This window comes from Camponotus vicinus, unplaced genomic scaffold, assembly GCF_025532165.1.
Source record: "Camponotus vicinus isolate PSW18456_S1 unplaced genomic scaffold, iyCamVici1.0 SCAF_13, whole genome shotgun sequence".
In the NCBI taxonomy this organism is placed as follows: Eukaryota; Metazoa; Arthropoda; class Insecta; order Hymenoptera; family Formicidae; genus Camponotus; species Camponotus vicinus.
Window position 1 is genome coordinate 6616517 of NW_028141949.1, and position 21729 is coordinate 6638245.

The 21729-nt window shown below is 27.8% G+C and overlaps 2 protein-coding genes across 7 annotated transcripts; both read left to right on the forward strand.

Moving 5' to 3' along the window:
* The first annotated feature begins 15 nt into the window (after positions 1 to 15).
* On the forward strand, positions 16 to 6111 carry LOC145964578 (BTB/POZ domain-containing protein 10-like). 3 transcript variants are annotated; one of them, XM_083087524.1, is made up of 7 exons: positions 20 to 192; positions 542 to 667; positions 1873 to 1998; positions 2948 to 3112; positions 3561 to 3832; positions 4281 to 4478; positions 5648 to 6111. In XM_083087524.1, exons 1-7 carry the CDS (start codon positions 44 to 46, stop codon positions 6109 to 6111), a joined length of 1500 nt encoding a protein of 499 aa, XP_082943650.1. In that variant the 5' UTR covers positions 20 to 43. The 3 variants fall into 3 exon arrangements, with proteins under 3 accessions (XP_082943651.1, XP_082943650.1, XP_082943652.1); XM_083087526.1 differs by having other exon boundaries at positions 29 to 192; positions 2924 to 3112; XM_083087525.1 differs by lacking the exon at positions 1873 to 1998 and having other exon boundaries at positions 16 to 192.
* Positions 6112 to 6314: 203 nt separating this feature from the next.
* On the forward strand, positions 6315 to 21622 carry LOC145964576 (protein nervous wreck). Of its 4 annotated transcripts, XM_083087519.1 has the most exons (23): positions 6315 to 6443; positions 8331 to 8648; positions 10276 to 10373; positions 10938 to 10983; positions 11142 to 11227; positions 11951 to 12095; positions 12342 to 12478; positions 12844 to 12907; positions 13357 to 13485; positions 13695 to 13817; positions 13913 to 14016; positions 14250 to 14394; positions 14684 to 14761; positions 14882 to 14933; positions 15412 to 15515; positions 15819 to 15963; positions 16359 to 16531; positions 16867 to 17173; positions 17391 to 17605; positions 18049 to 18142; positions 18996 to 19121; positions 19240 to 19271; positions 20107 to 21622. In XM_083087519.1, the coding sequence occupies exons 2-23, from the start codon at positions 8628 to 8630 to the stop codon at positions 20662 to 20664; spliced, it is 2982 nt and encodes a 993-aa protein (XP_082943645.1). In that variant the 5' UTR covers positions 6315 to 6443; positions 8331 to 8627; the 3' UTR covers positions 20665 to 21622. The 4 variants fall into 4 exon arrangements, with proteins under 4 accessions (XP_082943645.1, XP_082943643.1, XP_082943646.1 ...); XM_083087517.1 differs by lacking the exon at positions 8331 to 8648 and having other exon boundaries at positions 6320 to 6443; XM_083087518.1 differs by lacking the exon at positions 6315 to 6443 and having other exon boundaries at positions 8086 to 8648.
* Positions 21623 to 21729: the final 107 nt, after the last annotated feature.

Sequence of the window (21729 nt, forward strand, 5' to 3'; positions counted from 1 at the left end):
TTCGTGGATTTCCGTCAGTGCTCGTGTTGACTCGGACGCAGTCATGCGTGGTCACGCGATCGAGTTCGTCGATCAAAGAACTGTCATTGTCAGGTTAAATTGCACTCGTACTGATTCGTACGATCTGGAGATCTGCGAGTCCACGAAGAAGCTTTTAAAGCGGCTCAGCTGGTTAATATCGATCTCGAGCTCGTAAGTATCGCTAATTGTTAATATTATACAAAATATCGTTGACATTTAACGAAGATGGCGAGGTTAACCTCGAAAGAGAGAGACAAAGTGTTGAAGGTTCAAAGGCTTGTTAGAATAGATATACTCTCATTTTTATCTCCATTTGCATACGAAGTACATATTTCTTCATCAGTTTTTAATATTATTATTTATAAAAATAAATGAATTATCAGATATGATGTCTTGTGTTACGATTATCTTGATATTACATAAAAATATTACACGTGAATATCACACTTTTAGAACAGTGCGAGGTTAGATTAGATTGGTTCCCTTAGAAAATTATAAGAAATTTATATATTTTTGTCAGGTGGTTCAACATGTCGAATCCATCAGAGCGAGTCAATTATGTGCAAGACAGCAGCAGTGATACAGAGACTGATTACAAAGAGACTGATGGAAGAGGAAGGCATCATTTGTACAAGAATAGGCTGAGGTAAAAATTTTAAATTCAGAATCTTTCTTCAGTTTTGAATCCAATGACACGAAAAATGCCTGTAGAGTAATTTTCATGTAAAGATTCAGCAACATATTTAGTAAAATCATTTCAATATTAGCACAGTTATTAACATTAAAGGAGTTAACATTTTTGCAGATAAGTTAAATTGCACTGTGTTATTTGAACAAGAACAAATTTTGAAAACATTACATCTCGCTCTAATTTCTTACATCTTAGATATCTCTCAGCATGCTTAGGGGTTTGTCCTTACAAATCTTTGTTACACGCATGCATATATTCTTAATTTATGTAAACTTACACGCATTATTCTATTAATTGGCAAAAAATTGATTACATTTATGCGATATTCTGATCTATGGAAAATGTATAATATACAAATTATATTTTTAATATTTGTCAATATACTTTCATTACGTAAATATTATTAGCAATATATTATTGTGCATATATACATATATTTAATATACATATTAAAATTTATATTATATAAAAATGTTTATTTATATTTTCAATGCTATATTATGCATTTTCTTAAATTGCACTGATATTAGATATAATAGTTTATATTTATTGATATTTAATTATTGCTCAAGATTATCTTTGCTCCACATATAGAAAAATGAGTAAAGATAAAATTTCTTTGACGTGTTTTGTATATATAATGTATTAGAAAAAATTGGAGAAATTTTCATAAAATTACTCTCATCACATTCTGTCATATGTCAAAAAATAGAAATTATTCATATATACATATATGTGCTTATAAGATAATAAATGATAATACAATTTTTTTGAAGTGAATTACTCTTGTGCAGTTGCATTTTGATTAAATTAATATAATATTAATATAATATAAAAATTAATATAATATTTCATAAATTGCAGTTTTATGTGCTAATTACTAATTAATTATATGGAATAATTTGAATCTTTTATAAAGTCAAATGAAGGAAAATGAAATTCAATCTTCTCTCTGCTGATTGTGTGTGATGTGGAAAAAAATCTCAAGTCATTTTCTTATCATTTGTCACGAGAATTTGATTCTAACAAAAATACATTAAAAAATATACATAAACATACAGAGTATTCTAGAATTCGCGTATAATTAGTAGAGATGTTATAGTTGCTTGTCGTAGTAGCTGATTAGTATAAGATTACGTGGTTGTTCTGTGCATGTATAGTTGTGGTGGCTCGTCGAAGCCGAAATCTTGTCTGGTACAGAGGGACGGCAGCGGCGATCGGCATTGTCATTCTTTCAATTCCGGCAGAAATTCCCAGAACACGAATCTCACAAATCACCATAACAGGTAAATGCACGTAATAAAAAGCAGAAAATTCCTATAAAGTTTTTTCTGTATTTATTCTTTTCTAATTTTTAACGGTCTAAAGAAATTTTGTTGAACAAAACTGAAAATAAAGAAAGAAAGATGTGTAACAATCTTACGACAACACTTATAATTTTTATTTATTATTCATTAATTTTTTAGCTATTATTGTAGCTCTAGCTGAAAAAGAATTACTATCAAAAATTTCCTTTCTAGTTGTTAATAAATAATATTTCTGATTTCTATAAATTTTTAAAAGATTTTTATAAAAAACATACACACATATAAACATATAAGATAATATCTTTACTTTAACAAATGCTCTATTTCTAATATGTAATTGATGATGATATTGATGTGATAATTATTAATATATTATATATTTTATTTTGTGTGATATAGAAAAAATTTTATACATTTTTATTTTAAACAAATATGATTAGTAGTAAAAATAAATATTTATTTTAAAAAATGTTCCATACATAAAATTATTTATTTATTTTTAAGGAAATCTTCTAGTATATATAGTTAAAAAAATATGGATCTTTTTATGTATATTTCTTATCTCTTTCTATTACTATGATAATTTTTATTATACTATACTGTGTGAGACACATATTTCATTTAGTTTTTATTTTGTTTAAATTAGAGAATATACATATAAAATTATAAATATTTATTTTAATTAGAACTAGAAAAAAAATGAAAACAATTTTCAGCTGTATGTATTTATTTGGAAAAATTTTTTCCTCTTCTAATAATATGCAATATCTCAAAATCAAGCGACTGGGCTTCGCAAGTTGCAAGGTAGGTCTCGCGAACCGCGTTAGTTTATGTATTGACCAGCGATAGTTTTTCATACGATACACATATACAAAAGAATATGCCGCTGCATATTCTCCCTAAGGGAGATTATTAATCTTATCCCCAGAATTCGCACGAACGTCGGCATCACTAAACAGAATCAGAACCAAAATCAAAGCAGCAGCAGGGACAACGCTATATCGGGAGGGTCGACGATATTAGGGTCTACTACTGGAATTAGTAATCAACCAACCAGCGATGAGAGAATCACCCTGATTGTCGATAACACTAGGTAATGCAATAGGATTTATATTATAAGATAGCAAATTAATGAAATTTGTATTAAAATAATAATTTAAATAATTATTTTTTTCTCAATTAATATTAAAATTTTGCATATTAATATAATAATTAAATTAATAATATTAATAATATAAATTTATAATATTAAATATTAATAATAATTAAAATTTTCTCTTTTTTAATTAGATTCAAATCTTCTTTATTACCATGTGTTTGTATGTATGTGTTCACTATAGTACATTCATACACACATACCTCTCCTGCAATAAGTTAAATTCAAAGAAGAAAGTTAACTTTATATTATCGAAAAAAATATGCTTTATTGTACATCTTGAACACTGTTATTAAAAATATCAATTTAATTATTTATGTTTTTTTTAATTTACTAATTCTTTTTTTATTAAATCTATTTATTTATTCTGTATTTATTATTTCAGATTTATCGTTGACCCAGCTTTGTTCACGGCGCATCCCAATACAATGTTGGGTCGTATGTTCAGCTCAGGGGTAGAATATGCCCAGCCTAATGAACGCGGTGAATACGAGGTCGCAGACGGCATTTCTGCCATGGTTTTTCGCGCTATTTTAGAATATTATAAGGGCGGAGTAATTCGATGTCCTCCAACTGTAAGTGTTCAAGAATTGCGAGAGGCCTGCGACTATCTGCTGGTGCCTTTTGATGCTAGTACAGTGAAGTGCCAAAATCTTAGTAAGTGCCATAAAAATATTTATATTATTTTATTGATTTTATATCTTCAGACACAATTATTATAGGCACAATTTATTATAAAATATAATAAGATTTTACATGAGAGTTTGTACATTAATAATTAATATAAAACATATATAAGAATAATAATACAAATATATAAATGAGAAAGCTGTAGATACAATTAATATTGTAAATAAAAATATATAAAAATCTCTTGCTATATATAAAATGCTATGCTTGCTATATATGTAAATAAAAATTTCTTACTATAAATGCTAAAAATCTATTACAATAGATTAATTAAAGTTGAATCAATTAGAATTGAATGAATTGAAAAAAGTCAAATGTGTAAACAGAAGAAACGAATTAAATGAATAGGAAATGATTTATCTTACTTGTAAATTGTTAAAGTTAAAAATGTATATTTATTTTGTTATTGTTATAGGAGGATTGCTACACGAGTTGTCGAATGAAGGTGCGCGTTGCCAATTTGAAGTGTTCTTGGAGGATCTGATTTTGCCGCTAATGGTTAATAGCGCGCGACGTGGCGATCGCGAATGCCACATTGTCGTCTTGCTCGAGGATGACGTCGTCGATTGGGACGAAGAATATCCTCCCCAAATGGGCGAAGAATATTCCCAAAGTAAATAAACAAAATTTTTTAATTTCTTAAGATATTTTATCTTTACGTATCTAGTTATCTTGTAAATGTTAAGAAGATATAAAATTTGAAATGATTAATTAAAATTTTTTTGTTAATTAATGGCATAATTGTTTTATATAAATTAATATGAAAATAATTATGGATGTTATATGTCACATACTTGTAGTATATTTTTATCTCATTTGTTAGAAAAGCAATTTTACTTGTCATAGCAAAAAATCGAAATTTACACTATCAATGCAGAATATTCATAATTTTCTATCTTATTACTTTATAATTACAAAATTATAATATTATATTGAAATTTAGAAGTTGGAAATTAAAAATTTGATATTAACATTTGAGATTAACAGTTAAAAATTAAAAGACAACTATTTCTTGTATTTCGTATATATCTTATTTAAAATAGATTTATTATACATTCTTTGTAGAAAATTTTTTTAAATCTTTATTTGCTTGTTTTCATACTCTTATGAAAAAGTTTATATAACTGACTATAGGTATAAGACCTTGGAAAGATCTAAGAAGACATGTGCAATTTTTTTTGTTATAAAGTGCAACACGTGCTAACCTTATGATGATCATTCTGTGTTTAATGGAAAATCGATTAACTTGGCCTTTGAAAATGCATAGTCTCTATTAGTTCCACCTATTTTCCTCAATAATGAATGCTCAAGCTAACTTGTGATATTAATACGATCATAATATACCCCATATTTAACGCTGCATACTTAGGAAGTGCTAAACATGTTTGTGTCATACAATCTAACTAGAAACTCATAAACACTATCATAATAAATATGAAAATACAATAAATACAATAGACATAAATATAATATTTTTTAAAAATTGAACATTATTGGGCCTCAGTATATAATATTTTAAAATTAAGCACAGGAGGAATACTTCATTATTTTATTGGATTATAGTTTAATCTATTATTTTTTTATATTATTCTATCTCTTTCTTTCTTTCTTTCCTTAAGCTATTATTTAAATATATAAAAAATTAATTTGTTGTATTCTCATAAATTGAAATTTATTGATGTTTTTTCTTTATTTTTTCTTCTCTTCCTTTTTTCCTAGACTAAAATCTACTAAATCATTAATTTCATACATACATATCATTTTTTTTCTTTTTATTTTCAGCTGTCAACAGTACGGCGATGTATCGTTTCTTCAAATATATTGAAAATCGGGACGTGGCTAAGCAAGTAATGAAAGAACGCGGTTTGAAAAAAATTCGCCTAGGCATCGAAGGCTATCCAACCTATAAAGAGAAGGTGAAGAAACGCGCCGGTGGTCGCGCCGAGGTCATTTACAACTACGTTCAGCGACCCTTTATCCATATGTCATGGGAGAAGGAAGAGGCCAAAAGCCGTCACGTTGACTTTCAATGTGTTAAATCCAAATCAGTGACAAATCTTGCTGAAGCCACGGCTGATCCTGTTTTAGACGCCGCTGGAAATCCTATGCTTCTTCAAGTCGCTGAAGGAGCGGTTCCTCAACCAGAAGTGGTTGGACTTCCTATGGGTTCAGATGCTGATGTGGACGGACCTATGGGATCTGGCGATCAAGACTTGGGTCCGCTACCATCTGATGAACTACCGTGAAAGGTGGAAATAAACTAAAATAAGATTTAGAGATCCTAAAAAAGATCCTGCAAAAATCTTATCAAAAAGCTCTTTTGAAGAGAATTTTGAAGAACATATTGAAAAGGCTTTGAAAATGGTCGAAGAGAGACCAAAGAAGACATTGAAAAGATGTTTATGGAAGAGATGATTTTGAAAATTCTTGAACAAAAACTTTGAAGAGGATTATGTTCGTCTCTGCTAGCTTCAAAGACTCTGCAATGCATTAAATGCGAAGAATCGGATACAAATCGGACTTCAAAAATTGGAATACGTTGGATTCTGAAGACTTTGGAATACATTGGACTTTGAAGGTATCTTGAAAATTTTATAATCTATCTTCGTTTTAAAACTTGAAGAAGAGAAAGTAAATCATTTACTTATAAGATAAAAATTTTATCCTTCTAATATCACAGAGTCCATATAATTCCGTATAAAGAAAATAAACTTGATTATTCTATCTGCGCGGACAAGATTCTATTTGTTTTTATTATTAAATATTTTTTTATTTTTTTATCTGATACACATGATCTCTACATATGACTCTATGATTGAAAAAATTTATTAATAAAAAGTTAACACACATTGCAATCTTTATGGTTCAATGTATTGTCTTTTCTCTCTTAGATTTTTCTTCTTCGAGATCTATACGATTCTATTGAAAAAAAAGAGGTTTATTGTCATAGAAAGAGGAAATGTTTTTAATTAATGATACGAATATGTCGTTTCCTCTTTCTTTTTACTACATGTGGCTTTTTGGTATATATATAACCACATTTAAAAAAAAGACTTATTAAGATTAAAGATAGATATCTTCGTCTAGCATCTCTCTTGTGATATAGCTCTTCTAGATTATGTCACATTAATTTGAAGGTGCAAACTGGTGTTGTTCTCTTCTCCTCTTTCTAGCGGTTTTTGCAATTTTGTAATATATGAAATGTTTAGATTTATTATCTTCTTGTATTATGCGAATACCCTATATGATCGATGTATTATTATCGCATCTTCTACTATATCAGCGCGTTTTCACTACCTTTTCCATTTTATACCGTTATAATAAAGTTGAATACGATTTGTCAATAAATAAATTTTTGCCCTTTTCATTCCTTAAAAGTACTATTTTTGTTACAATTTTTATTCTCTAATAAAGGAAATTTTTTAAAAATAAATAGAGAATTTGAAAGAAAAAAATATTCATATAAAACGCATGGTTAATATTTTAATTTTCTCAAATTACGGTTTTGTTTATATTTTGCACAATATAATAGATTTCATTCAAATATTTACAAACAAAATTTAAAGAGTTATAATGATTTATATTTCTTTTTGTATTGTTTTATAAAATGCTTAAGCTTTTAAACGAAAAGCCGTAAAATTGGAGTCACTTAGCAACATGTGGGACAGTTCTAAAAATGTCATATTTTAATGATTCACTAATAACAGAAATACTCATCAACTATCGTCCGTGCCAGAATTGGCAAATTGGAAGACGCTTGATATCTTTGAGAAAGTGAGACAGTCCAATAACGACGTATATGCGAGCTTGTGTAAAAGTGATAATTATTTTGAAAGCATTTTATATATATATATATATATGAAAGATTTTCTCTCTCGAAATAACTTTGGTTAAATTATATTTTTATATATGTTTATACTAACTTTTTATTTATTTTTAGGTATTCATGATCTATACTTTCTTATTTATTAAAAAACATCTGTATATCAATAATTTCCAAGGAAACATGTCTAAGTGATAATATTTATTATTGCTTTTCATAAGTTTAGAAGCCTTCATGATGTGTTCTTTTCATGTCAATATCATTTTTTTAAGAATGTAGAATTTTTATACATATATATATATGTGCATATATATATATATATATATATATATATATATATATATATATATATATATGCACTCTTTTTTTATCACATCTAACTTTAACTAACTTGAGATAATATTATTATAGAAACTATAGTAGCGCTTTAGATGGAGCTATCATCCGAACTCATAAAAAAATTAAATACATTTTTGCCATTATTTTTCGCTCTTTTTATAAAAGGATAATCTTTAAATATGAACGATCATAAATCCTCCGAGAGTTGTGAAATCACTAATCGCAGTGACTAAAAAAAATCATCACGAGGACTCGCAATTAACTCCTCATTTATCCCCTCCTTCAACTCCTTCTCTTGACGAGGCTTAGTAGGTCGTCGGAAAGGAAGTCGTTCGCCGACCCGGGGGCGGCGCAGGCGTCATCAGGAGAGAAGGGAGTCGGGCGATCAATAAGCGGCGCACTACCCCCGGCGGTGGCCTCAGGAGGGCAGGAGATCAGTAGCGTACGAGCGCGCGAGCGGTGCACGACGAGGGTGCATGCGTGCGTGGGGTGTGTGCGCATAGAGGGTGAGCCGTGAGCGAGCGAGGGCGAGTGAGAGCGAAATTGCCCCTCTCCTCCTCCTCCTACTCCCCCGGCGTTGCGGGAAAAACTCGCCTCAGCATGCAACCACCACCGAGAAAAGTAAGAGGAAGTCATTGCGTACATCAGAGTGCACTCGAGAATTCATCCTAGATAACAAGGATTTTATGAGCTCTGTGCTTTTCTAAAATCAATTTCCTGTGCGGCAGGTACGGGAAAAGCGTCTTTACACCGAGCGAAGTGTGTCTAAAACACACGAGTCATTTTCCCGTATTATAGATACGAGAAAATCGATTTTATACACCGAGTGTCAAAAGTTAAAATTATCCTCCCACGCCGATATCACAGACAACAGATGAATTTAAAAGATTATTACGTTAATTTTAATTTGTATACGAGACAATAAAATATCTAATTTTATATCTAATTTTTGATAACATATTTTTATATGTCAATAAGGTGAATAATATACAGAGTACAAAAGAATATAATACTTTTACGATTTTACACACACACACACACACATATATATATACACACACATATAATAGTCTAGTAATAAATGTGTCTATATATTCAATTCACACGTACATATATAAATTCCATTTCTTTTTGTACCTCTTGAAATAAATTGAAAGATCTTCTTTCTAAATAATATATATTATAATATATTTTTGCCACAATTTTTTAGTCTCTAAATAATAATAATAATTATATTGATTTTCTACTAATTTTAAAATAATAATTACACAATTATATATAATAATACTTATATATTGTATAATACTAATGTTACAATATTAAAATGTAAATTTTTAATTTTTAACATATAATATTTTCCCGTACCAGTGGCATTGGAATTTAAATTCTATAAAATTATACTAGTTTTTATGATCAAAAGGAAGTTAATAAAAAGGAAAGAACAAAGAGTATCCAATGTAATCACTGTTAATACTCTCACATCGAAATTTTGCAAGCAATCTACTTTTAGTTTGCACATTTTGGGTGGAGACATGTAGAAGTTATGTTTAATTATACCAAGTTGAATGTGGTTATAATAACTTTTATTGATTGTGAAGAAAAAATTTGAATAATATATGTATTTCTGAATGATTATATTACAGTAAAAATATAAATATATAACAGCTTATGATTATTATATTATTAACAATAATTTATATGATTAGTGTAGAGAGATACAATTTTATATAAATATAAATAAAATATAAATGTCACATACTTAATTGTACATTATAGTAATTTAGAATTAAAAATGACATTTATATAAATTATTAGTAATTATTATGAGTTTAGATATTTAAAAAAGTTATAATATATTTAATATTACCTTGCATAAAATATATAATTATATTCTTTGCTAATAAATTTACGAAAAATAGTTTGTGTAAAGGTTATTTGTATAAAATTGAGACAAAATACATTGCAATTTAAAGGACCGTTTTATATCATTGATTAGCATTGATTTTCAATTTGCACTTTGGGTGGAGACAGGCTACAAAAACTCGATAATAGATTATGACAAAATAATTTTAGAGAAATTAGACGATCTCAAAAATTATTACTCAAATAACAGAAGGAGAATTAATAGTTTAGAAAAAGTTTAGAATAATTAATAAGTAAGAGTTTTTTAATTGTAAAATGAAAAATTAAAATAATATATATATGTTTGATTTATATTTTTAATTGATTTCTTCTATTTGATTGCAAGGGAAACTACGCGAAGTTTCTAAAAAATGTGCACACGGAGCAGGCAGCAAAATTGCAAGCAAAAAATCAGCATGAATGCGACCTTCTGGAAGATATACGGTAAAGACATGCGATGTTTTATGTAAACATGTTTAAACGATACTTTAGCATTATGTTGCATTTTACATGCAGTTCTTGTTTATTATTTCCCAGCAAACATGATGACGTCTAAAGATGTCTTAATAATGTATAATACGTCATTAAGACGTTTTTAGACGTCATCATGTTTGCTGGATTATTATTTTTATTAAAGAGAATACTTATATATAAATATGTCATATTATCTTTATAAATATTTATTTTTATTAATCTATTTTTATAATTTTTTATATGATATTGAAAATATATATTAAGTATTAAATACAATATATAATATAATCCATATGATTGTCTTAAAACAAATTCAAATTTCTTTAAAATATTTTTATTTTAGGAGAACTCTAAATCAAAATTGTTTTTTTATAGAACATATATTGTGAAATTATTACAGAATATGGATTTTGAAATTCAAATTGAGATTGAATATACACAAATCTTTATTTCAAAATTGTTTTAAGGAAATTTGAAATTTTGTTAATCGGTTTTTTGACAATTGAATAACTAATGATTTCTTTTTCTTTTCAGTAATTTTACGATTAAAAAATCTGCCATCGAAAAATCCTACTCTGAGGTATGCAATTCATTTTGTATACGCGCGCATTTATCATTTTTAACATAATAAGTATTCATAATATATTTATTGCTATTAATGTATCTTTTATTAATATCTAGTTATATATTGTTATGATTACATTAACTGTGATTAAAGTATTATACTCATTCGCGTAGGCGCTGCTCAAGATATCATCCGCATACTTAAACAAGAAAATACCAAACATACCAGATCTCAAAGTCGATGGAGCTGAAGAAAAATGGTAATTAAATCATGCAAAAGATAAAAATTTGCATACAACACAGTTTATAAAATTTTAATTTCTAATTTATTTATTGCTTATGTTTATTTATGTATTCACATTATTTTTGTATTTATATTATTTATGTATTTATATGATTTTTTATTTTTATCCTAATATTTAAATTTCCTTGGATTTTTAAAGTTTTATTTATTTTGTGTATTCGTCTTATTTTTTATTTTTATTTTTCTCGTTTCTCTCTTTCTTTTTCTCTTTCTCTTTCGACACAACAAATGTTTATCCTAAGTATTAAAACTGGTATAATTTCGTCACTCTATGACATTATATGTCATGTAACATTATAGTTACAGAGAACTTGATATAAGAATCATTTTTCCGCATTCGTACAGAGATCTAACAAGATTAGAGATCCGTTAAAATCGATTCAATTACTATGTTTAATTATTTATTATTCGATTAAAATTGAATTAATTGATATATATATGTTAATTTTATGATTATTATCGAGCTATCATGTAACAAAAAAGAATTTAAATCGATTGAATTTAATCATAATATCTTAAGAATCATATTCGTGTGCTGTAAGAAATGGGAATTTGATTTCCACGGAATTATACTGGTTTCAATCTCTCTTTGGCTGCTTATCGATCAGGGAAGTTTGCCAAGGAGAAGAAGGGTCATAGGTAAATGGCAATCCGCGGGCGTGCGGTCGAATGATTATAGGAACATGTGGAACGTATGGCGAACCGTGCTGGAGGAGAACGAGAAGCTGGCGCGCGCGCATCTCGCTGCCGTCGAGGTTTTCCAGCAGCAGATTGCCGATGATGCCAAGATCCTCAGGATGCATAAATTACAAGTTTCTAAGAAGGTATAAAAAAAGCTTCGTTTATTAAATTAAAAAATATATACTTTTTATATTATATTTTCGCGCGATTTATGTGTGTGATGTGTGAAAATAAAAATGATACATAATATATAAATTTAGAAAGGACATTATTAGAATTATGTAGATAGAGAAAAGAATCTTTTATTTAAATAAAATGTATATTATATATATTTAAAAATATATATATAATATATTGCTTCTAAATTTTTGTAATAATTGAATTTCTAGGCAATCGACCAATTATTAATAGTACAAAAAGAACTGCAGACCTGCGTCCAGGACGTCGACAAAACGAAGAAGTCGTACTTTGACGAGGAACATAGCGCACACGATGTACGAGATAAAGCAAAGGACATTGAAGAAAAGTATTTATCTATATATAGATTTTTTTAATTATCTAACGCTCGAAAATTAAGTCATTTTTCAGTCAGAATTTTTTTCAAAAAAACCGATGTGATCTCTTCTTAATAAAGTTCTTTGAATATATAAGCTTTAATAGTTTTTGTTTTGTTAAAGATAAAATTTTACTAAAAGAGTACCACATTTTTTTATATCATATTTATATTTATTATTCATGTTATATATATATGACTAAATTTTCCGATATATTTTCTGTTATTTTTTTTCTCTTTCGATGTTTTTTTTTACACATTGTATATTGACATAAACTTCATAAGCCGACTACATAATTACGAACGCAATAATTCATGTGTTCGGTCAATACTTTTAGATTGAAGAAGAAAAAGGGTTCCTTCTTCCAGTCGATAACGACGTTGCAGAAAAATAGCGCTAAGGTATGATTTTTCATCTATTAAGGTTAATTCTTTGATTATTATATTTTACGATATCTTGAAACACAATTTATCACGTAACAATCTTTCGAAAACTTTCATAGAGATATAATAATCTCTTTTCATTCATACACACGCACAAAAAAATAGCACATTTTCTAATTTTCCTTCTCTCTTAAAGTATACTATTCAATAATAATAATAATAATAGTAAAAAATAAGAATATATATCATCGTTGTTTTTTAAGTTACTACAGTATTTCTTTATTAGTGTATATTTTATTGAAAAAATTAATATAAAACATTTAATAATAAATTTTATAAATTTAATTTATTTAAATATAAATATAATATATAATTCTTATTATTAATTTATTTAATAAAAGATAAATTATACGTTTATCGGAATTAGGATTTATCTGTATTTAATCTTATATAACTTATATTTACAGTTTAGCTCGAAACGAGATCAATTGGAGGAGAAATCAACCGGAGCACGCAATGATTATCTACTGAGTCTCGCCGCCGCTAATGCTCATCAAAACCGATATTTTGCAGTCGATTTACAATCCACTATGCAAGTGAGTATTTCATAACATGATATAAGATTAATAAATTTATATATATATATATATATATATATATATATATATATATATATAAATTATATATGATTATATTTGAAAAAAATAAAAGTCAGTTGTTATTTGCTCTTCTGTATTTGCAAAATCATGATTTTATAACAAATATGAAATATTTATTACTTGCTATATTTTCTTGCATTACTTAGTATTTGGAGCATGGGGTTTACGACAAGGTAACAGAATATTTAACATTGATGGGACGCACAGAATTACTTACATGTCTAGCCACGCAAAACAGCTTCGGCAAAATTCGCGATCAAGCTCAGCAGGTACGTCTAATAATTTACAATAACGTTCTAATTTGTGAATAAAAAAATTTATAAGGGATAAGAAAAAATTTGCGACTAAAATGATGTTAATTCAGCTTACTAGGGAATACAATATTCAATGTTGCTGTTTATACTATCCCGTTTTGAAACAACATATTCAATACGAATTTGAGCCCTGCGATAATGATCCCATAGATAGGTTTGTAACTTATCTTTATATTGTAAAGCATTTATATTATAAATAATAAAATAATAAATATATAAATATAAAATAATAAATATATAGAACTGTATAGCATTATATAGAACTATATATATAGATATAATGCATGTGAAGAATGTATGTTTAGATTAAAATATTAAAAACTTTATTTATACAAATTAATTTCTAGAATTTTGCTTGATTTAAAGTAACATTTTCGCCAAATTTAGGATAACTGCCGATCATTCAGCAGCGACGACATTGGGCAATGAAGCGCGTCGCTGGTCGACGAAGATTGCCCGCGAGATCAGCAACATCCGCGAGAACAATCGAAAACTGCAGATATTGCTACAATTCAAAGAGGCTGGCCAAAAGGTTCGTATTTTAGATATCTTAGAACAATGATAACCATCAATAACATAAAAATTTATTATATTAATTTCATTTAAAAAAGTCACCATAATTTTAAATTTTTGATAAAGTTTAACATTATCTCTTTCGAGATTTTTATTTTATAATAAGAAGAGAAAGATTTTTATTTTATAATAAAAAAACTATGTATTTTTAATGTTATAAAATTTTATAAATGAACTTTTATCATTAAATATATGTAAAAATTACAATGTTTTTATAAATTAAATATTAAATTTGTTTCTTTTCTCAGACTGATCCAAATGATCCTAATGGTCCAGATTTAGATACGAAGATCGATGAGTTAAAACATGTTATTCGACGAGCAGAGGTAAAATTTATTCCAAAAAAAGGATTATTTATTTTGATATATATTTTTAAATATTAAACTATAAGTTGAAACATATATATAAAATTTATATATGTACATTTTCTATTCTTTTTTAAATAGACAACAAAACTCAAGGCTGAAGCGAGATTAGAATGTCTTCGACAGGGTGGAGGTTTGTCAATATTTTCTTTTTAAAATATTATATTTTCTTCTTCTTTTTATTATTATTATTATATTTTAAAAGAATAAAGCATTTTTTTCAGATTAATACTTAACTTTGTAATTTATAACAGAAAAACTCTATGAAATTAATTCATTAATAATTAATTCATACATGTTTTGAGAAGTTATCAAAAGAAATCTATCTATTTATTCTTTTACTAATCCGCAAGAAGATATATAAAGAAAGATATTAGAAAAATTATAAGGAAGAAGAAATTTTTTTATATAGATATATAAAAGTAACAATCTACTTTTCTCTAAAATTGAATTTATTTTTTATCTTTTTACATTTGTTAACATTTTTCTTTTAGATTATATTAAAAGAAATCTTGTATATCTTATCGTTTCGAATTTTATGTTAAGTGCGAAATTATTATATGTTGTATTATGAGATGATCTTGTATGTTTTGCTTGTTTTAATTTTACAGTAAATGTAGACGAATTTCTGCAAGAGGCTGAAACGCTGAGCGTTCAGGATATTCCTCGTTCGGCCAGTTCTCTCTCCGTCAGAACAGATGCATCTGGTGCAGCGGTAATTATCAGAATATTGTGCAGTTTGTCGAATTTTTATTTAACAGATTTAAAGATGTTAAAAATATAATTATAAAAAAATATTCTGTATTTTATGTTTTACATTTTTTTTCATCTTTTCTATTATGAATTAAACATTTATATTCACTAAATTGTTATTCTCGCGAAAACGTGCAAATTTTATTTATAGCGGAAAAAATCAAGAATATAAAAGTACATCATTATTCATGGATGAAAAGAAATATCTATAAAATTTTTCTAGTTATTAATATGATAAGAATTGTATATAAAATATATTTTTCAGGAACATCCATCATCAGACTCTTTCTATGACAGCGATGGTGATGGCGGAAGCGATTTAACAACCGTCGAACGACCCGGAAAAAATGCGCCACAACATGAAGATGAAGTGGAAGAGAGGCAGAGGCACGACAGCGCTGAAGTCGATGGTATGTAGGCAATTTTCACATACTATAACTTATATAAAAATCCTTTGTGTATAATTTATTTTATTGTTAACACAAATCTAGTTTCACACATATATTATTATTAATATTAAGATTTACATTTTAATTAATTAATTAATTAATATAAATTTTTTTATTATTGAAGTATATGGACAAACAGGATATTTTTTGATTAGTTTGATACTCTAGATTGTATTATACTAGATTATTTATTATATATATATATATATATATATACAATCATTATATAAATATAATTTAATATAAATAAATACGAGGTGATTCAAGATTCACGATTAAGAAGTTAATCGTGATTTTATACCTAATGGTTTGATAAATAAGCAAAGATATGATGAAATAAAAGATTATTTTTTTAGCGTTGTTAGAGCAGGAGAAGCAACGAATGGAGCAGCTAACGGCAGGCTGGGACGATCCTACAGCGGTTGATTGGGCCAATGAGGAGAAAGACGAACAAGAAATGACGCACGAGATACCAGAGATGCCTTCTAATCAACCCATATACAAGTGTACTGCTCTCTATTCTTACACAGTAAGCGTGTAATTCCATTTTGTTAAGCTAAACCTGAAAATTTAAAATGTATTAAAAAATTATAAAAAATACATTATTATTAAAATGTATTTTTATGGTCACAGATTTTTATTTATAAATTTAATTTGAATATATATATCACAGTACTATCTTCGAAAAAACTTTCTGTTAAACTTTTAAATAAAAATCGAATAATTTAAAAGATATTTTTCATGAAACTTGAAATAACATGAAATATAAAACTATTAATTTATATAATTATTAACTATAATTTTTTGTTAAAATAATATCTCTTTTTTTATGGGACATGAGCAAATATTTTTGACGATTTTTAGGCGCAAAATCCCGATGAGCTTTCCATCGTAGAAAGTGAGCAACTGGATGTAGTGGGCGAGGGCGATGGTGATGGATGGTTAAAAGCAAGGAATTACCGGGGAGAAGAAGGTTTCGTACCTCAAAATTATCTCGATGTGGAGAGAGAGCCGGAGGCTTCTACCGGCTTGACCTCGCAGGGTCCGAGTTTGGTTCAGCAAATTTCCTTTTCATCTGTCGATTATACGATCGACGATCATGATGCCGTTGATCCCGATGCCGGCTTGCAAAGTATTGCTCCGGAAGATGTTATACAAAATCATATTGGAGGTATGTCAAGAGATTCGATTATAACTTTTGTTGTTTCGATGAAATTTAAGAAACCGGATAAAAAATATATTTTATATATTATCTATTTATTTAAAAAAAAAAGAATACTTGTATATACACATGATAGATAAAACTCATCATAGATATAATTATTATGTAAGATTTTTTAATATACTTATTAATATACTAATTATTCTATATATTATAAATTTTTCAGAAATAGAGCAATATTGTATCGCACTCTACGATTACGATGCAACTTGCGACGAGGAGCTGAGCTTCCTAGAAGGTGATATCATGAAGGTGCTGAGAAAAGAACCGCACGATGTGGATGACGGTTGGTGGGAAGGTGAGCTAAGCGATCAACGAGGTATCTTCCCTTCTCTCGTTGTGGAACCTTGCGGTCCGGACGGGTCTCCTTTGACCCCACAGGTAAAATATCCCAATATTGTTTCATCAAACATTATATTTATTAATAAATTTTAATACTTTTTATATAAATTAAATATATTATTAGTTGTATAACATTAGAAGATTCTGTATTATATATTCTCTAAATATGAGGGGGATTAAATAAATTATATATATCACAAGATACATTATATATTACAAGATAAATTATATATCTATAAAAGAGAATATATTGCAGGTAAGATTTTATTATATTATAATGCAAAAAATGTTATATACTTCCATTGTAATTAATTATAAGTTAATTATTTAATTTAAATTTTTAAAATTAATATATAATATATATATATATATATATATATATATATATATATATATATATATATATATTAATTTTAAAAATCTAAATTAAATAAGTTATAATTAATTATAATAGAAGTAATAGAAGTAAATATTTATTTTAGGATAATATAACACCACCGAGTTCTGCGCCGCCAGTCTTCACTCCACCAGAAATACCAGAGTTTTTATTAGCCGATGAACTCGCTCAACTTGATGGTAATTATAATCACTTTCATTTATTCATATTAATTATTTATATGTGCCTACATTATAATATTCAATTAATATGAATATTAATATGAATTAACATGAATATAATTATAAATATACATAAATATCGTATGTATCACAGTTCTTTGAAAATCATGAATTCGCAAATTTATATAATAAGAGAGATCCACATTTTAAAGCAGATTTATAAAATTTAATATAAAAACTTGTGACATGTAGGCTGACTTTTAAAAGGTAATGAAAGGAAAAACATAAAGTAAGACATAAAGATATAAAGTAATAAAAAGATAAAAAGCGAATAAAATTAAACGGTTACATTGAGATACTATATATGAGAATACTATATATGAGAGAATACTATAGAATACTATATATGAGAGAATACTATATATGAAAAGCCCGATATTTTTCTCGCCTACAACACTACAGGGGGGAAATAGAGGGATAATAATTAAATAATTTCTCGAATTGAGAATTATTTAAAAAAAATTTGCTTGGTATCGTACCAAGAAAATTTTGTGCCCTGTGCACACAAATAAATTTCAACGAAAACTTAATTCTCGTTGAACTTACGCACTACCATCCGCGTTTGGCTCTGATGGCCTGTTTAAATTTAAGTTTATATTTTAATATACAGAGCCTAATTTCTTATAGTTATTTATATATGAGAATGTTGTATAACATAAAAATATAATAATAATATTGATAATATGTTTAATACTATATATGTTTAATACTATATATTTAATAAGAATTTAATTTTGTTTATAAATTTTTTTACTTTATATATTTCTCTTTCTTATACATATCTATTTTAACATATGCCTGTATATTACAGAATCGCAAGAAGAAAAGTCAGCGATGAATGGCGATGGGGGTTTTGCGATAAATCTGTCCAAGAACCAAAAGGACCAATATGGCTCGCAATTTGGAGATGATAATTCGGAAGCACCAAATATATTAGGTAATCTTCAAAAATTAAATGAAAACCCGCAAAATAGACTATCGTAATAGTCAAAATATAGTGGGTATTATTAATTATTCATATTTTAATCTATGAAATACTATAACTTGCTGCGCAGTCGTGGAAGTATCAGATGAGTCGGGTGATAAGGTAAATTGATATAATATAAAAGATTGTTTTAGCAAAGATATTTAACACATATCGGACTCTATCTCTTTGATTCTGTAAAGCTATTTCCACCAGGAAAAATAATGTTAATAAAATAATTGGTATAAATAATCAGTCAAAATAGAAAATGCATATATCATGATTCAACATTATATATTTATGTTTTGGCATATCATGTAAAATAATCTTCATCATAAAAGTGAATTAAATAAATTATAAAAATTGAATAAAGTATAATGAATCAATGCAACTTTTGTTTGCCAAAGTATTATAATGTAATTAGGACTATTTGGCAAAAATAAATTCTAGCATATAATTTTAAAAAAATTTAAAATGATAATGCATTTTCTATTTTTGCAAAGAGAGTCCTGAAAAATTCCATGTGTGTTAAATTCTCATGATCCATTCCTCTATCTTGTGGTCTTATACATGAATCATATATCCCAAAAGATTTTAAACAAGATTAAACTTTGAACAGATTATAGAAATATTTTAAAATATTCTTTATATAATAAAGTAAGATCTAGATAAAATCGTTCTCTTGCAATATATTATATCCTAGCATAATTAGCACAATTAGATTTTTTAAATTCCTTTGTCTTTCAAAAAGCATGTAGTTGTTTTTATAAATATTTCATACAACATTATTTGTAATTTAATAATATATTTAGAGATTAAATCTAAATTTTATTTTTGGTCTAAAACGCGATTATCTTTTTTTTTAAAGGTTTTTCTTAAATTTAATGCAATATGGGATACATAGTTCATATGGAACCACATTACATTATACTAAAATAAAATTTTATTCGATTCACAGGCAGAGAAATCCGAAGATCTCACATCCGCTGAGCAAGAAGACGATTTTGGTCTTGGAGTGGCCCAGATTGTCATTACAGCTGCAACTCCAATGGAAGAGATCGAACATCCTTTTCCTGGGGCAGAGGAGACTTCGGAAGATCCAGCAAAATCGGAAACCTCTGAAGCTGACCCTGAAGCTTCAAGTGCTGCTTCGGATCCAAACGAGAGCGAGTGTAAAGAAGAGGAAGAGGCAACTGTTATTTTAGATGAAAAAGAAGAAGAAGCTGAAGAAAAATCCATAATCGACGAACTTCCTGCTGATTCAGCACCGTTTCCGATCAGTAGCAGTTCCGGAAGTGAAGCAGAATCGATCGCTTCAGGTCCCAGCACTAATGAAAATTCTCAATCAAGAGGAACGGTGGTAGAAGTGACAGAAGAAGTCACAGAAATTACGGAGGAAGAAGAAGAAGAAATGGTACCAGGCAAAATGCTAGTGGGAGGAAGGGCCAGTATCCCGGATGAACTTCAACCGGATCAGTTAGAGAAGTTGCAGACGCTCAAGGAATCGAACGCCTAGGGCTGACTGGGCCCCAGGGCCCACAATGGCAAGATTACATTGCCTGATGGCCACCCCGACAATTTTCGACATCTCTTAGATTTCTGGCGATCGCCTGAAGTGCTGAACAAGAAAGACTAATTAATAAAACTCTAATAAGACTCTGAGACTGACAAGGTGCTTATGGTGATCGAGTAGTGATGGAAATAAAAATGTTTTGTGGTTGAATTATAATTAAGATAATTAAGATAGGGCGTTAATAGGTCAATTGAGCTAAGAAATATCTATATTATGGACTATAGTCATTTTTGTGTCTTTAGCATTAGATTCTGATACTTTTCAACGAGATTCTGTCAATTTTAATCTTTAGAACTCTGACGAATTATAGATGAATTTACATGTTTGTTATAAAACTGTTCAGACTAAGGTTTAATCGAAGCGCAAGTATTTTAAAAATGTAATGTGAAATATCTTAAGTAACCGAGCAGAGATCTATTTATGAAACTAAGTAGATTACCATATTGATCTATTAACATCCTAGGAAAGAAAAGGGAATGATCTGACAAATCAATCAGCAGAAAGATTAAATTGAATAAAAGATAACTTAAGTTTGATAAAGATTGATAAGATATGTATAAAATCAAGACAGTCACAAAGAATAGAAGAATTAATACAAGATCACCATGACATTATGCAAAACTTTATATAAGATCACCGAGATTGACCCATTCATAAAAAGTTAGAAGAATAAACTGTGTGTCCTATTTTAGGGCAACAGGCTTTAATGGGTTGATTAGAAAATCTCGACTTAGTAAAATTGACAAAGAGATGGAGTTTTTTTTTTCGTAAGAGATAGTGTACAGTGAGATGAGATAAAACGGATTATCGATACCTGTATACTACAAAGAGTGTAATAACTTGCACGCAGTTGTTGGTGTACATTTCAAGGGAATTACACTGGTGTTGCATGTAAAAAGTATTGTGTTATTCCATTTTCCATCTCTCGTTTTCATTTCACCCTTATCTGATTTACTAGGAATGTCAAGAGAATTTAAAATATAGAAAATTTAAAAAACAAAATATATA

Excerpts from the sequence above, each read along its gene's own strand:
- LOC145964578 (XM_083087526.1), top strand. The coding sequence starts at position 44 with ATGCGTGGTCACGCGATCGAGTTCGTCGATCAAAGAACTGTCATTGTC. Across the intron at positions 668-1,872 it reads TTGTACAAGAATAGGCTGAG|TTGTGGTGGCTCGTCGAAGC; the intron begins GTAAAAATTTTA and ends GTGCATGTATAG. Across the intron at positions 4,479-5,647 it reads GGGCGAAGAATATTCCCAAA|CTGTCAACAGTACGGCGATG; the intron begins GTAAATAAACAA and ends TTTTATTTTCAG.
- LOC145964576 (XM_083087517.1), top strand. The coding sequence starts at position 6,360 with ATGCGAAGAATCGGATACAAATCGGACTTCAAAAATTGGAATACGTTG. Across the intron at positions 12,479-12,843 it reads GCAAAGGACATTGAAGAAAA|ATTGAAGAAGAAAAAGGGTT; the intron begins GTATTTATCTAT and ends CAATACTTTTAG. Across the intron at positions 18,143-18,995 it reads TGAACTCGCTCAACTTGATG|AATCGCAAGAAGAAAAGTCA; the intron begins GTAATTATAATC and ends TGTATATTACAG.